Source organism: Rhyacophila brunnea, unplaced genomic scaffold (assembly GCF_057557595.1).
Source record: "Rhyacophila brunnea isolate RB1 unplaced genomic scaffold, BYU_Rbru_1.0 scaffold_1, whole genome shotgun sequence".
In the NCBI taxonomy this organism is placed as follows: domain Eukaryota; kingdom Metazoa; phylum Arthropoda; class Insecta; order Trichoptera; family Rhyacophilidae; genus Rhyacophila; species Rhyacophila brunnea.
Window position 1 is genome coordinate 26,829,632 of NW_028232751.1, and position 17,907 is coordinate 26,847,538.

A 17,907-nucleotide genomic window follows, 5' to 3' on the forward strand; every position below is an offset into this window, starting at 1 on the left:
TCGTACATCAACAAAGGATGAACCACGCTCAGGACGTCCTGTAGAGGTGACTACACCAGATATGATCAATAAAATCCACGATATGGTGTTAAGTGACCGAAGATTAAAGTTGAGTGAGATAATTGAGGTTACAGGGATCTCAAAAGGTAGCGTCATTTCTATTTTACATGACAAATTGGGCATGAAAAATATTTCTGCAAGATGGGTGCCGCGTTTGCTCACAGTCGACAATAAACGCAATAGGGTGGTGGCCTCTAAAGCCCTGTTGTCGCTCATGCAACGCAATCCGGATGAATTTTTTCGTCGCTTTGTGACTGTAGATGAAACATGGATACACCACTATACTCCCGAGACGAAAGAACAGTCAAAGCAGTGGATTGCGAAGACAAACCATGTCCAAAGAAGGCGAAAACCGTAAAATCAGCTGGTAATGTTATGGCTACTGTATTTTGGGATGCACGTGAAATTATTTTCGTTGACTATTTGGAAAAAGGAAAAACAATAACAGGGGATTATTATGCATCTTTATTGGACCAGCTAAAAAACGAAATTGAAGAAAAATGGCCTCATTTAAACAGGAAAAAAATCCTCTTTCATCAGAACAATGTCCGTGTTCACACATGTTTACGATCAATGGCTAAAATTGAAGAATTGAAGTTCGAATTGGTCGACCACCCACCGTATTCGCCAGATTTAGCCCCCAGTGACTTTTTCCTTTTCCCAAACTTAAAAAAATGGCTAAGTGGACAAGGTTTTTTTGCAAATGAAGAAGTCATCGATTGGACAAATGCTTATTTTGAGGAGCTTCCGAAAACTTATTTTTCTGACGGTTTAAAAAAAATTGAGAAACGTCTAACCAAGTGTATTGAGCTCCAAGGAGATTATGTTGAGAAATAAAAAAAAAATACAAAAATAAAAACTGTTTTAATGCTTTTTTCTAAGGAATTATTGACCCACCCTCGTACCTCGATAATGACGAATATCGAATAATTCTAACTTCCAAAATGCTTTATTATTTTACTCTTCTTCATTTCGTGCCATCCCCAATCAGAGGTCAGCCACCATCAGGGTGATTTGCTCTATCACCCCGGAACAGTTTAGTGGAGTTGCACTCGCATCTTCTCTATTTTCCGGAACATTCCATCGTATTGCAGTCTTCTTCCACAAAATATCGACAACTTATTAAAGATTTGCATGTATAATCAGTATTTCAAAGCCTTTCCATGAATGTTTATTTCCATTTTGTATTTTCAGGAACATTCGAAAGACGCATGCGTTAGGATATTGACGTGTGGACATTTATGTGGAGGTATTGCTGGTGAAATGTGCTGTCTGCCTTGCCTGCATGGGTGTGCATCTAATCTTCCACAGTCTGCTGTTCTGATGGATGAAGCTGCCGCCAATTCATCAGTATCCACACTCAGACCTCCGCTGCGTCAAGATGCTGAGGATATGTGTATGATCTGTTTCACCGACCCATTGTCTGCGGCACCTGCCATCCAGGTACTGAAACCGATTTTTATTCAGTAGACAATGTTGATTTTGTTATAGTTCATTAGGTAATTTAATATTATTAATATAAAAAAATACATACAGTGAAACCCCTATTTTACGTCTTTGAAGCGACTGACAAAATAAACATAAATACACTACGTAAATATAGTAATAAATAGGGTATTGAAAATTTATAGATAAAAAATTATTAAAAATCAATCAAACTGGTTTGGAGCATACATACTACATAATATATCAACATGTTCTTTCATGTTTTCTAGAATGTTTCTTTTCTTTTGGACCGACAATATTTTTTTTTTCCAAGACATTTTTTGAATGTGTGTAAATAAGAAAACAATTAAATTATAGAATCACACTGTGTAACCTTGAACATGGGCACTACAGACATCATATCTATAAATTGTCATGACAGTTCAGAATTTGTGCAAGCTAGGCGTAATTTTTAACCCCCTGATAAAAATACACTATAATATCAGACTATTCAAATATTATAAACCTCAGAAGCAATCTAAGTCTAAAAAAGGTGTAGAAGTGTCTTACATCTGTATTAAATGTAGTTATTTATAATTGTAACTTATTTAAAAAAATAATGTATCTATCAAAGCAATTTTAAAAATAATATTTTATACTCTTATACTTTTTATTTGAACTATTTTAAACTTAAATTTGAACTTGAATAAAACTTAATTTTTTTACAGTTGAAGTGTGGTCATGTTTTCCATTTACACTGCGCTAAGAAAGCTGTTGTCAACAAATGGGTTGGACCTCGAATAACATTTTCCTTCTCCCAGTGTCCGATCTGCAAGGTACCTAACATTTTAAGCATACATAATTTTATTATCTTCAAGTGTTTTTAATGCATGATGGAAGCCTATCACAGGAATACTTTACTTAAAGAAATCTCTTCTATGGAGTTTTTGTAGTTCAAAAATGATGTTTATAATTAATTATTTCTTCAAAAAACAGTGTTCTTGTAACATAATTTTTTGTTTATGAAAAAAAATTATATAAACCCTTCATGTAGAATTTAAATTCATTTAAAAGAAATCAAATTTGATAAACAACATGAAAATTCAATTTATGAGCTACTCGGGTATTTAATACAAATAATTATAAGATAAAAACAACTTTTTATATACCACGTTTTTAAATTTTCTCTTGAATCATATAAACTTGACAATTGTATGTACAGGAGGACCTCGACTTTCACACATAATTGGTTCCTGAAAGTGTGTGCGAATGTTAAATGTTTGAAAGTAGAGGGAAGTAAAAAAAAATTAAATTGTGTGTATTTTAAAAGAATTTATTTATCAAGTAAATATAAGATGTTTAAGAGGCGTTTAAGAGACATGTTTAAGTGGGGTTTGCGGGTGTTTCCCTTGAATAGTTATCAAGAGTTAACTGTTTGCCATTCTTCTTTTTTTTATTTTAAATAAAATATTTTAAATGGTAAATTATTAACATTACAATATAACTGCTGGCACGAAATGTAAAGTGAACCAATCTTTAAATATTAACGCAGTAACCCAGGCTTTTTTATTTGATTACCAAATGGCTGGAAGCAATTCTTTATCTTTCCCTTTCAATGCTCTCTCCGCTTGATAAATTAACATTGGCATCAATTTTAAATCACCAGCTAAGTTTCCACCAAGAAGCAATGTCAATCGGTTTTTAAAAGGTTTATGCCCAGGAGCAACTGATTCTTCCGTAGATAAGAATGTACGACTAGGCATTTTTTCCAAAATAAACCTGTCTCATCTACATTAAATATTTGGCTAGAGGAATATTCTCCATCTTCAATAATTTTGGATAGTGAGGAAATAAATTCTTTTGCAGCATCTTTATCCGCATCAGCCGATTCTTAAGTGAATTTAATATTATGAAAAGAATACCTCATTTTAAAATTGTTAAACCAACCGTTACTTGCTTGAAAAATCGTGTTAGAATCTTCTTTTAATCTAGCCTTCTAATCTTTGTGCAAACTAAGAGCCTTCGCTTGAATACTTGAAATATTCAGAGGGACATCTTTTTGATGTTGGTCATCGATCCATAATGACAAAGATTTTTCCATTTCATCCATAACTATGCCGTATCTTTAGGAAACAATCTTTAAAGATATATTTCCACAATTATCACAACATATCGTAGACCTGTTTGTATCATACGAACGTCCGATTGATCCAAAAGATTCACCGCTATCAGAAGGTCTAATAATTTCCATCTTTGTCTCGATCAAGTGAAGTTTATAAGTCCTTGATTTCTTTTTGTTCGTATCATACTGCAGTTTTTCTGTTTCTCACTCACTAAACCTTTCCTAGCTAGCTCACAAGCAAAGTGACGGGTGTGAGCAGGATGCAAGTGATGCAAGAAATGCACTTGCTTGTGAGCGAGCGAGAGGGGGATATCTTTACCCCACAGCCCGACGTTTTAGAAAAACGATTTTTTTTAAATGTGCGAAATAGCGAATTGTGCGAAAGTCAAATGTTCGAAAGTCGAGGTCCGCCTGTATTTATAATTTAGGACAAATAAGGCAATTGTTAACAAATCATTTTTTTGCTATTTTGCAACAAACAAATTTAGAATACTGAAATTTTGATTTCCATAGTACGCACGTACATATTAATAATTTAGTCGCTAGGATCAACCAATAATAGTGGATTGGATTACGGATTTCTCCCGAAATAACTTTTCATACAAAACAGAATTAACTGAAAATGAATTCAATTCTACTTAAAGATGGCTAAAAGTATTAAAAGAATGCATTGGCATCGTGTTCTGATATATTCTAAAAGTTTCAAATGTCTAGCTAGTCGGGAAGTTAGTTAAAAATCGATTGCAAGATTTGTACTCGATAAACAACCACCGGACAAACAAGAATACGAGCTAAGAAAATCGTGGTAAAATAATAGCGGCGTCAAATTGGCGCTGATTGTCTTCAATGGGGAAGATATACATGATTTTCCTGTAAATAATGACAAATCAGTATCGAGAATCTTGTCATTATGTTTAGCAGTACATATTTTTATTGACTATATTTTTGTTTTTTTGAATTTCAACATTTTCAATTCCGGTATTTCGGGATCAACCAATCGAGCGAAATCCGGGGTTTTTGTGATTACAAACCCTACCAAATGCTTGTCTCCACATTGTACGAATACTTTTTTCACTTATAGGAGGACATGTTTCATGTTGCGCTCGAAGACTTGTTGAGGCCAATTAGGGAGTTACAAGATGAGGTGAAGCGTAAAGCATTGGTGCGCTTAGAATATGAGGGTCTCAAAGATGCAGCAGCCATTGCAACTCGGTATCAAAATATGGCAAGCGAATACGCAATGGACCGATATGCGTACTATGTATGCTTTAAATGCCAGAAGGTAATATATTCATCTTTAATTAACTAATTTTATTATCTGAAATCACTCCTTCACCCTCTCACAGTCCAGCCTCAGATCATATTATATCCCTCAACAGTGATTCCCAACTGTTGAGAGTTCACTGAAGCTATAAGTTGAAACTAATTATATTTGGTAATGAGTAAAAATCGTTTAATATGACCTATTTTTAAAGTTTTAAGTAAAATTGAGAAATCTAGTTGTCAGTAATAAATGTCACTGCAACATTGCGCAATGAAATGTACACTAAAATTCTACTCAACACACTATGACCATAAACCATAACTGCCAGCAATGTTGCAAGTCTTTCCCGCGCACACAGCCGCGACAGTGATGTGACCTCATTATACATCCGACAAAGAAACGGTAATTTGGTATTGATGCTTAACAAAAATAAGGTAGAAATGTTGAACTGCACGCTATGCACTTCTAAATTTGTTGCATATGACAGTGGTTGTTTTTTTCAATCAAAAATGTTGCGTCGATGTTGTCTGCGGTGGTACATCAAGTTACATATTGTGTTTTATAAATGCCAACAAAATCACATTAGTCAACTGGATTCCGGCGTCCTGGAAGGCCGCTAAACACTGTTTATAGAGTGTTTACGGCGGAGCTACGGAATACTGGCATGACCTGGAATGACACAAGAAGACCGGTGAGTGACAAAGTTTTTTGGAGGTGCCATGTCGTGTCCATAATATACTCCAGATAAGAGTTGGCTGAAGAAGAAGAAGATAATGGTCTTACAACTGAAATAGTTATCGACTAATAAAACAACCTAGTTATTTAAATGATTATTTTGTGATGATAGTCAACCTTTGTCTAAAACATGACACAAAGAAGAGAATGTCAAAACATTGACCTGCATAAACCTATGCAAATTTAGCTAAACGCATAATATCATATGTACTATACGAAAACATCTTCTTGGCTACGCTTCCAGGCGCTGTTTATTAAATGGGAGGAGCTTATAATGGAATTGCAGTTAAAAATGGGCGGATCATGTTAGTTCACAGTTTTAACACATAGCCAAGAAAATGTTTTCGTACAGTATATCGAAAATTATTCTATCTTTGATTAATTGGATTCGAACATGTTTTTATTACAGGCATATTATGGTGGTGAAGCCAGATGCGATGCAGAAGGTGGCGGGGCCAATGTTGAGTTTGATCCTACGGAGCTGGTATGTGGTGGATGTAGTGATGTTGCCCGGGCTCAGATGTGTCCCAAACATGGGGCAGACTTCCTCGAATATAAATGCCGATTTTGCTGTTCTGTGGCAGTTTTTTTCTGTTTGGGCGACACGCATTTCTGCAATGGTTGCCATGAAGAATTTCAACGGTTAAGAAAAATACCTCTAGCCATGCTGCCGCAGTGTCCAGCAGGTAGGTAGCATTTACTTCAAGATCTGCATCTAGAACAAGATAGCTTCTTTTGGAAAAATTCATCTGAATGATTTTTGTGCATTTAATAAATTAAGTGCATGTGTCGTTAATCAAATTTATTCACAAATATTCATTTTGTTCAATGTTTTTTTATTGTACACCTAATTTAGGCATTGTTAATAATGTTTAAAACAGTCATAGTAAAGACGCTGTGATGTTGCGAGAGAGACAACTATGTTTGTTTTCACTCTTTATAGCAGCGCAATTTTGAACGTACGCCTAAACACATTCCCTACTACTGAAAATGTCTATGATTTACACATTCTAATGGAAATCCATAGATACTGATTCGAGCTATGGCCTTTACCATTCAAATAATGATGAAATATTCTACTAATTATGATTTCTTTATAATAATTATCATCCTAATAGTCTGGTGGTATTTTTTTAAATCTGCCACATTTTTCGCTCCCTTCCTTCGTTATAACCGGTGGTTGATCCGCTTCAAATGGACATGGGTATTTCGATCGTCTCAATTTTTACTTTCTAATGTCAAAAAAATCTCATAAATATCTCTATATTGACCGACATGGCACACGTAGGCCAAGTGTAGTACCTACATTGGATACCCACTTCTAATATATTTACCAAGCCTACCAAAATACCAACTAATAAACAATGAAACTAGTCAGTGTACAATAATTTATATTTTTTAACATTTCATAGGAGCTAAAGGGAAGCAGCTAGAAGGGAGCAGAGATGACTGTCCACTTCGCATTAGACATCCTCCAACCGGGACCGAATTCGCTCTAGGGTGCGGAATTTGCCGTAACTCGCACACATTTTAGGCTGTGACTTAAGATTACATATGATAATTTAAACTTACAGGAATCAACATATTTGTTGAAACTATTTATTTATTTATTCATTCAATACTTTAATTTACAACATAGTATTTATATCACCGCTATGTCACCAAGGCTACTGTGTAACACACATGTTACTAATTGATATTCATCCTGATGGTAAATAAAACCGAAGACATTCTATTGGGAATTAGGATAACAGAGGGCAGCACATTTATGTTACCCAGAAACCTTCAGTAGCATAACGCTTTTATAGTGCAATAATTAATAACATACTTACTTACTCCAGGAAAATAGTCTTGTTTAAAATTTTATTTTCCTCCAAAAAATAATACATACATATTAATTTTAAGTTGAGTAGTTAAAAATAAATTGTTTTCCTTTCTTATTTATTTAGTTTTCAAGTTGTTTCCTTAAATATTATTATTTTTGTATATTAAAAAATATATGTTTATTGTTTTGCAATTAACCGTTTGCCCAAGTATTCACCAATCTTCTATTGATAAAATGATAAAACTATTAAAAAATACATCAAAACCATTCACATGTATGATACATTTTAAATCTTCTCCGGGGACATACTTTATTTTAATAATTAATTACTGATTGATGTAAAACAGCCCTGGGCAAAATGCAGACCATGTTTGCCTGTATTCTATGATGTCCACCAGTTTATATTTGAAAAAAATTCAACAAGTATTGAATTTTCTAGCAGTTTTGCTGGCTTCTGGATGATTAATAAAACTATTTTTAGTTATCATTGATAGGGGACAGAGTTAACTTGCCTTTGAAAGACGTGCAATGAATCCTAATTTATAAAAATTACGTCACTGTAAAGAAAATTTCTTATGAATTATATTATGTAGATGTTTAATATCCACACTTTATAATTCATTTGATTCTGAAAATCTGTAAGTCAAGATTTTGATTATTAAATGCTGGGAATTTTTTGATAAACTTCAATAAAAACTCACAATCAAGCATTGCCACTGAACATTAATTTACCTGTAGTTTTCAGAATCTGAAGATCTTAATTTTGTCACCAGTCCTTATTATGGTATCCATTTAACCGGAGAACAAAACTACCAAGCTCTCGGTATTTCATTTGTCGGCCCGGCTTAATATTTAAATTTTCCATAAGGTCTTTCAGCTAAAAAGTTTGCCCAGGTCTGATATAGAATAAGTATTTTAATTTTATTCCATTACAATGTTATACTAGAAACAATGTGTTCAACTTATATAGGTACATAATTGTGAAGAGATTAATTATTATTGGAATAATTTATTACTTGTATTTTTTTTGTGAATAAACTAAGTACTCAAAATTGCTGTTTTTTATTAAAATCTCAATTGAATTTCCTTGCTGACCATAGTGGTTTTTTCTGTATGAATTCATTCATTCACTCGTAGGTAACAGAGGATAATTATAAGTGACAATACGGAAATATCCACACACAATACGACTTACCAAAGCTCTGATACTCAGAAAAAAGAATTACAAAAGTTCTTATAAAATTAAAATTAGACAAAAATTTAATCTGGGTTTCAAATAAAACGTCACTTTTTTCAGAATATTTTATTAGTAGGTACCTACTTACATAGTATATTATAATATTATTAAATATCATGACAGCAAAATTATAATAGACAAGATGTGGATTCAGTTCAGGTACTCATCCCATTCATTATGTATTTATAGACCATCGGTTTTCTAAACACATTCGCGGACACATGTTAGTCAGTTAGTGATATGACACATTAAAAATTTTATTTTTTAAATTTTCGATTTAGATATATAGAAATTACTTAAGGTGACGCATCAGTGAAACGCCAAATAATTTTCAACTGTACGCGCGACGAAATTTTGTACTCGCTTCGCATTCATTGAGAGAACGTCGAGTCAGACGCACGTCACTTTGCTGCGTGATGGCGACGGGCCAATTAATTCTAAAATCGTGTAAAGATGACTAAAACTTTACCCATTTACTTTAAAAGGAAAACATGTCAATGAATAAATTATTATTGTTACTAATAGAATAATAAACAGAACATAAAATGGACGTATGTTGGATTTATATGAGAAATAATATTTTGTTTGACAGGCGTCATTTTCACCCGCGACCCGCAATCCGCACATCGCCTAGCAACGATCTTTTTAGACCGTGCCTCAACTAATGCATGGCCTTAAGTCTTAAGATATAACACTATCTTATGGAAATATGTTCGCAACGTGACACAAGTAGCAGTTTTAATCCAAAATACGACTTCTATAAACGCTGCATCATATTCCATTCCACTGTACAGGACGTCAATGGACATCCTGTCATATCACACCTCACAAAATACGACGTTTATAGACAGCATGTCTGCGAATGTGTTAAATACATATACACGCCAAAAATATATCTGTTATTTAATAAATCTCTTAGTCATATTGATCCATAGGATTCACAAAATTTATACAGTTCCATAGGGATATTGTTTCGATGCTTTAAAATTCATCACACTCGTACATTTATAAGTAGTTATTCCAACATACTTTTTGGCAGTTTAACTTGTTCTCATCCCATTTTACTAAAAACCAACAATTTTTTATCACATTGATAATACATATTGAAATTAAAATAACATTAATAAAGTAAAATAAGTCTCTCAGATACAAAAGACTAGACTATAGAGATCCGTGAAACTCCATCTTTACCAACTTGATGTACCAAAAATTGTTAGTGCTTGCTACCAATCGACTGTATGTTAGACAGGTAAAGACGGATTATATAGCTGGAGTAGAGCATCCAAACCGAGTTAGTCCTAAACCGGTTAACCAGGTCTTCAAAATAACCAAAAATTGGTTAATTTTACACGGTGAACCGCCTAAAATTCTTAGTAACAAAAAAAATAACACAAATATTATGTGAAAGTTATTTCAGAAACAGCATGATGTGAAAATAATCAACAACAATAATTATTGCCTGTAAAAATTACTCTATCACTTGAGACCCACATGTTTGTATAAGGTACTAGAATTACCCCAGCAACGGTTTTATTTGATTTCTCACAATATATGATATGATTGTTCCTTTATAGTAAGATGTCCCAATTGTCAACACCTCCCGAGGAAAACCATCACTTGGAAGTATACCTGAGGATCAAACCGATCGCTGAATCAATAAAACAAACGTCTTTGTATGAAAAACAAGAAAAACAATTATTAACCACCATGCCCGTGCCCCTATAAAGCGAGTCTTCAATTTTTCCCATATATTGTCTAAAGACGGTACCCAAGTTGATGTATTTAATACAGTCATTTACGATAACCTGGTTAAATTTGTGGAGATGGAAGACTTTAGTCTTCTTACATATGGGTCAGGAAAAACATATTCTTTAACGGGCACTGATTCCCAGCCCAGAATCATTCTGAGGAGCTTGGATTTTCTTTTGGCCAACGTTCAGCCCGCTAAACAGCCTCGCTATAAGCCAATCGATGGCAATAGCCTCGAACAGTTGGCTACCGCCGTTATAAAAGAAGAAATCCAGGTGAATATTTAAACTTTATTCATTTACATTGCTATTAATTATTGTCAGAAATCGTTAGTTTTCCCTTTATATAAATTTTGAAGCACCGAAACTAGTCATAATATGACCACAGTCCGCCATCTAACTGCCAATATGCATGCAACATAAAAATTTATCCTAGAGTAACTTTTTATAAATCTAACTGTCCGGAAGCTCTAGTAAAATGTTTTTCAATTGAAAAGTCAATTTGGACTATGTTCTACTATGTTCGTTTAAAGGTTTAAAATGTGCTACGGGATGGGACCATCAGTCTGATAACATTTTAAACACCAAGAATAACAACATTACACACTTTTTTCCCCATAGCGGCAGCCCGTCACAGCAGGCGACAAGCACCGTGACATGCACCTCAGTTTGGGTCGTGCTTAACTTTTTTAAGCTTTAAGCTTAATTTTATTGGTGATAATGACATGACATCAATGTGATCAATGACATGAAGTTTACTTCTATTTTTGCAGATTGGCAGAAGATTGTGAGCGTCAGCTTACTCTCAGGGAGATGGAGATCCGTAATGAGGTCTCGGAGGAGTTCATCCAGATAATGAAGCAGACGTCCACCCACAAAATGGAAATAGAAGATATCAAGAAGATAATGGCCACCAGCGGCGGCTCTTCTAACACCACGCATGTGCGCTGCACTGCTTTTTCCTAAACATCACTCAATGTGCAACAATGCTATTCATAAGTCATCACTCGTTTATCGCAATTTAATCCATGTAAATTTATACCAAAAGCATATACTCAGTAAACAGTCACCGAATTCGTGCGCTCGTCGGAACGCACAATAATATGGATCTTAGTTTGCCGTTCATATTACATTGGGTAATAACAGTTCAAGCCGACACGTGAAAACGATAAATAACTCATGAATACATAAAATTTTATGACCATTAGCAGTGGCGGCTCTAGCATATTTTAGTAAGTGGGGTCAGATGGCGTGAAATATCATATGAAATACATATTATATGTATACCTAATTAATGTCAATCAAAACGTATATTCTATTTTTATTAATATTTTGAATTCTAACATTAATTGTGTGTACTTAAGTGATTTATTTTGTATAGTAGCTGTTGCTTTAGATTCTATAAATAATTCAAAGAAAACATACCTTTTGTAGCTATTACTTCATCTTCATATGCCTCCTGTGTCCGAAAGAGTCTTATAATTAAATTCTACTCTTCTATTTTTTAGTTTGGCGAACCGGTCAATCACTTTGTTGTTGAAATCAGGAACGGACTTGATGAATTCGTCTTCTATTGATAACATGGAAAGCGCATTCAGCCGTTCCTCACCGATTGTATTTCTTGAAGATGTTTTTATACGTTTCAGCGTCGAAAAACACCTTTCTGATTCTGAAGTCGTCATTGGTATCGTGATAATAATTTCTAAAAGTTTGGTGACTTCAGTAAATATCTCTTTTACATTATTCTCGTCCAATGACGCTAAGAGACAAGCGGCGGATTTTACATCACTAGTGAGTTCGTCATGTCCATACAGAATTTGTAATTCTGTTCTTAATTTATTTTTAAGTAGAAATGGATAATATTTAACCGCTATATCAAAATCTTTATCGGGAAATTTTTTTGAAAAATCTTTGAAAAATCTCACATCCACCAATCTTGCAGCGGTAAGATGGTCAGTATTTGAAAATCTATCGCTGACATGCACAACAATGACATCGCATGCTTCTTTCATCACTCGCTTCAAATCACTAGCGGAAAAATTTCTTTTACATGTTAAATCAGCGTAGAGGTCTCCCAATTCATCCGTTTTCTCTCTTATTTTTAATATGGCTGCTTTAAAGTGTGTTATAGCTAAGTTTGCTGAAATATTATCTATGGAAACTTTTTGAAGTTTTTGAAATAAAATGTCAACTTCCGGCATAACTTGCGCGAAAAATGAAAGAAGGCAGCAGAATAACCTATCGTATAAAAGATTTAAGAGTCCACATGCTTCACTTAAAGTTACTGCATCCCACCCTGGATCTTCTTGAAATTTAAAAAAACACTCCCGCATCTCATTCAAATTTTCATAAACAGTGTTTATCATACGCCCAGAAAAATTCCACCTTGTTGCGCTAGGTCTTGGCATCCTCTGGTTCACAACATTGTCTAATAAACAGGTGCGTTTCGTGGACACTGAGAAAAATGATGAGAACCCAGAAATATTACCGAAGAATATTTTTAGTTCCTTGTGTGTTTTCGAACACAGTTGCTGCATTACAAGGTTCAATTGATGAGCGTAACAATGCACAAAATGTGCGTATGGGAAATCAACCTTAATCTGTGCCTGCACACCATTTAAATTTCCTTTCATTACTGCCGCCCCATCATAAGTTTGAGCTATCAATTTCTCGCGATTGATTCCACATTCACTCAGTACTAACTTTATTTCTGCTGTCAGGCCACTGGCCGATTTATCCACTAGTTTAGAATACTGCACAAATCGTTCAGTAACAGTCCCAAGTTTAGTAATATACCTTAATATTATAACCAACTGTGCTTTACAAGAAACATCGGTTGTTTCATCCGCTTGGATTGAAACAAAATTCGTGGTAGATATCTCCTCTTTGAGGAGTTCTCTATATAAATCGTACATGCAGTCTAAAAGCTCATTTTGAATTGTTTTTGAAGTCCCTTTAAATGACGGCGAATTTTCGTAATAGTTTTTTAATATTAGATCATCTTCACATAGTAACTGGAACACTGAGCGAAACACTCCCGGCTTCAAGGATTCGGAAGTCTCATCGCGGCCACGGATTCCAATTTCGCACGAACCACAAAGTCTTAACACAGAAATTATTTTTGAAAGTACATATCTATTTTTGTCAACTTCTTGATTATGGCGTTGAATATTACGCCTATATACACTGTCTAATTTTTCAACAATGTTTGATTTACCAAAAAGTTTTAATGTCACAGCATTTTTCATGTGAGACGACGAAGTTTCGTGTGAAGTTAGCCTCTCTGATAAATGTTTTAAATCTGAATAACCAGATTGAGCCCAAACAGTTTCACCACCAAAAATTAAACAAGGAAAACAAAATAGTCTTTTTAAGGATACACTTGCAGTCAACCACGTTTTTTTAGTAAACCATTCCGATTTAAATGTCAATTTTTTTTTTGGTTTCACTAGTTCATACACAATAACTAAATCACTAGGTTGATGAGGCCCTAATCGTTTCACTTCTAGTTTATCTTCAAATGTCAATGTACTGAACTTATATTTCAATAAATAATCCACCTCATTCATCATAGTACCTACTTAATATTATTTATCAAAATTATTTTAGTAACGTGAGATGAAAACTATCTACAAATTTCAAAAATCAAATCTTAATCAAACTTCACAATACTAATAGGGAGTATGTATTAACAAATATAATTTAAAACATATTTAAATAGATGGATGACCGTTAATCACTGACGTCTGACTGGCAAACTAAAACAACTTGTGACATATGTTGTATTATTATAATAATAATAATATGTACGTCAACTTTTACCTAGGTACTAACATTTTTTATGTAGGAGTGGGTATTTCTAGTGGCGACCCTTAGCCAGCACCAATACATGTACAGCGAAACGTGCATATGACGTGCTTAATGCTCTTCACAGTCTCATAATTGCATTGCTTGCATAAATATTTGTTTTGATTTGACGGGGTCCATTCCAGACGGTCCCGGCTGCAAGGGAACTCGGAAAGTTCTCAGAACTGTGACCCGACATTATCGTTGTACGTACCTGCTACGTAGGTAGACTGAAGCATTAACAGGGTTGCGCCACGAAACAAGAATTAGGGATGGGTAAACGGTGCAAATAAAATATAGACTTAATTAATTTATACAAAATCAATGTATTATGGTAGGAACGTATAACATGAATATCAATTGAATATTGATTATAGAATGATGATGAGGGGACCGGGGTCTGTCCCCTAGGTACCCAAAGGAAGAGCCGCCCCTGACCATTAGGGACGCAGCTCAAAAGTTACGCGGAAAAATGTAGTAACTGAGATTTAGCAGGATTGATAAAAAAATAGATTTTTTTTATTTAAATCTCATATAAATTCATTGAAAATAGGCTGATATTGAATAAAAATTGATTATCAACATAAATATTTTGGATCGATCCTTTATTCCTTCTATATTTGCAAATATTTGAATATAATTAATAAAAAATTAAAATCTCAGTTACCATGTTCTTTCTCATAGTGAGTGAATATGTATAACATGATGTCATATTTTTAACAATGCAGGCATTTTGCTGGAGTTTTATTGCTTTTTGTAGACGAAGAAACTGACGATTTGTCGAGAGTCGAAAAATACGTACCTACCTATTCAAAACAATCGATAGTTTTGTTTTTTTAATATTTTCTTCAAATATTATTTCTTACATACAATTCAGTATGATTTCTGCGGTCGTCGTTATAGTCGGCTTTTTTAGGTGTTTTGTCACGTTATTTCGATAGTTTTGTTCATAAAAATAAATTCATAACAATATATATACTTATTGTTTAATCAGGGAAGTGTATATGTTTTAAAATGATAAATTTTGAATAAAAGATTTATAATACTTAATACTTATAATTATAGTTCAATCAGTGAAGTGTATGTGTTTTAAAATGATGTCGGTAAACGTAGACTTTATCAATAATAATAATAAGAGTCAGAATAAAAAAAGGATGGTCCGATGACATCTGTGGAAATTGAAAAGTGTTTTTCAACCATTAAAAGAATTAAATCGTCTTTCAGAAATACTTACCATGAATCAGGACTGACTTAACATGTCTACCTGTGTTAAGCATTGAGAAAAAACTTTTACACACAGTTCAAGACTTTAATGAGAAGTGATTGAGGTGTTCGCTAAACAGAAACAACGCTGAATTGATATGCTTTTTAAATAAGGTAAGAAAATTTTGAGTGCACCCCCAATGAAAGCAATTTTGGAAACCACCGGCCGCCACTGATGGCCACACAGCACGAGTAAAATAGTATTCTTTGAACCTCTCGATCTAATGGTTTAGAATATAGTGATATTTCAGTACATTCATGTGCAGTGGTGTTATTATTAATTTTTTAACGCATTTTTATGCCAACGATCCTATATGCCAACAGTGAACCTAGCGGAAAAATAAGAAGCTTGCAATTTGAGACATTTTTTTGATAATGTACAATTTCAACTGTATTAATTAATAAATATGTAGGTATCAGAAGGCCAATTCTTGAATGAAGCAGTATTACCGGTTGCACAACCTAAGCGCAAACGTGTTTTCCTAACGCATGTACGAAGTTAAATATTTAACTTACAATGTGAACAACTAACTCATTACAAATGGTTTTTGTACATTTCATTTTAATATGAATTCATAGTGTTTATGCATATAAATGATGTTATTCTTATAACAGAATAACATATGCATATATATATGCATAAGAATAACATCATTTATATGCATAAACACTATGAATTCATATTAAAATGAAATGTACAAAAACCATTTGTAATGAGTTAGTTGTTCACATTGTAAGTTAAATATTTAACTTCGTACATGCGTTAGGAAAACAAGATTGCGTTTAGGTTGTGCAACCGGTAATACTGCTTCATTCAAGAATTGGCCTTCTGATACCTACATATTTATTAATTATAAGAGTGTCGAGTACAGTATGCAATTTAACTATACACGCTTTGCCGCTAGAGGCGCTAGTAACTCTCCATTTGACTTTGACATATTATTAAACGTCAAAAATTTGTACGTAGTTAGCAGGCTGTTATTCTATTTTTTCTATCTTTTACACAACTATTACCGCTGAAAGTAATAGTTTGTGTTTAAATTCTCACTTAAATATTTATTGTGATTTTGTAATACAGAAACACACATGTTTGTTTGCAAAATACAACGGAAATTCCGTGTTGTAATATTGTTATATTGGAGACGTAACTGATTAATTGGCTACGTACTTCAACAATTCACAAACGGTTCGTTTTGGCATGTTTACTTTCTATCTTACTCTAACGCATGGATATAAGGTATAAGCATGCTGAATGCTTTCTCACTCGCATTAATGCACTTCGTTCGAAGATTTATACAAACAATATCTCCTGTAAAACTAAAATTTTTACGTGCTTCATTAATGCTTCATTAAAGCGGTGTTCTTTACTGCTTCATTCAAGAATTGGCCTTCTGAAAGCATTAAAAAGATTTATTTTTTTTATTTCAAAGATAAACTTACATTTAATTGTAAGTTTATCATTGAAATAATTTTTTTTTATTCTTTGTTTATTATCTTCTTGATATCTTCTATTTCCATTTGGTGGGTGACGTTCCTCTGTTTTATCATCTGGGTGAACTCCTCCAAGACCTCGTTGCTGATTTCCGTCTCCCTGTGGGTAAGCTGACGCTCACAATCTGCAAAAAAACAAGCTGCCAATCTGCAAAAATAGAAGTAAACTTCAATATGCATTACCAGTTAGATGGCGGACTGTGGTCATATTGTGACTAGTTTCGGTGCTTCAAAACATATAAATAAAGGGAAAACTACCGATTTCTGACCATAATTAATAGCAATGTAAATGAATAAAGTTTAAATATTCACCTGGATTTCTTCTTTTATAACGGCGGGAGTCAACTATTCGAGGCTATTGCCATCGATTGGCATAGCGAGGCTGTTTAGCGGGGTGAACGTTGGCGAAAAGAAAATCCAAGCTCCTCGGATTGATTCCAGTCTGGAAATCAGTGCCCGTTAAAGAATATGTTTTTCCTGACCCATATGTAAGAAGACTAACGTCTTCCATCTCCACAAATTTAACCAGGTTATTGTAAATGACTGTATTAAATACATCAACTTGGGTACCGTCTTTAGACAATGTATGGGAAAAATTGAAGACTCGCTTTATAGGGGCACGGGCATGGTGGTTAATAATTGTTTTTCTTGTTTTTCATACAAAGACGTTTATTTTATTGATTCAGCGATCGGTTTGATCCTCAGGTATACTTCCAAGTGATAGTTTTCCTCGGGAAGAGTTGACAATTGGGACATCTTACTGTAAAGCAACAATCATATCATGAACAAACCTTACAAATTACATGCACAAGCCATTCACAGAAAACACAAACATAGATGTACAAAGTCCGAAGACTGTAAATCGTCTGACTTGCGTACCAATGGAGTGCC

The 17,907-nt window shown here is 33.9% G+C and overlaps 1 protein-coding gene across 1 annotated transcript in view; it reads left to right on the top strand.

Annotated features, from left to right (window-relative positions):
• The window catches only part of hiw (MYC binding protein highwire), a 180,474-nt gene extending 173,187 nt beyond the window's left edge, over window positions 1-7,287 (top strand). The window contains exons 63-67 of the mRNA XM_085961171.1: window positions 1,255-1,503; window positions 2,214-2,321; window positions 4,689-4,889; window positions 6,016-6,292; window positions 7,019-7,287. Coding sequence (XP_085817297.1) covers window positions 1,255-1,503; window positions 2,214-2,321; window positions 4,689-4,889; window positions 6,016-6,292; window positions 7,019-7,140 — 957 coding nt within the window. The 3' untranslated portion in view covers window positions 7,141-7,287. The remainder of the gene's footprint in view (window positions 1-1,254; window positions 1,504-2,213; window positions 2,322-4,688; window positions 4,890-6,015; window positions 6,293-7,018) is intronic.
• The last annotated feature ends 10,620 nt before the right edge of the window (window positions 7,288-17,907 follow it).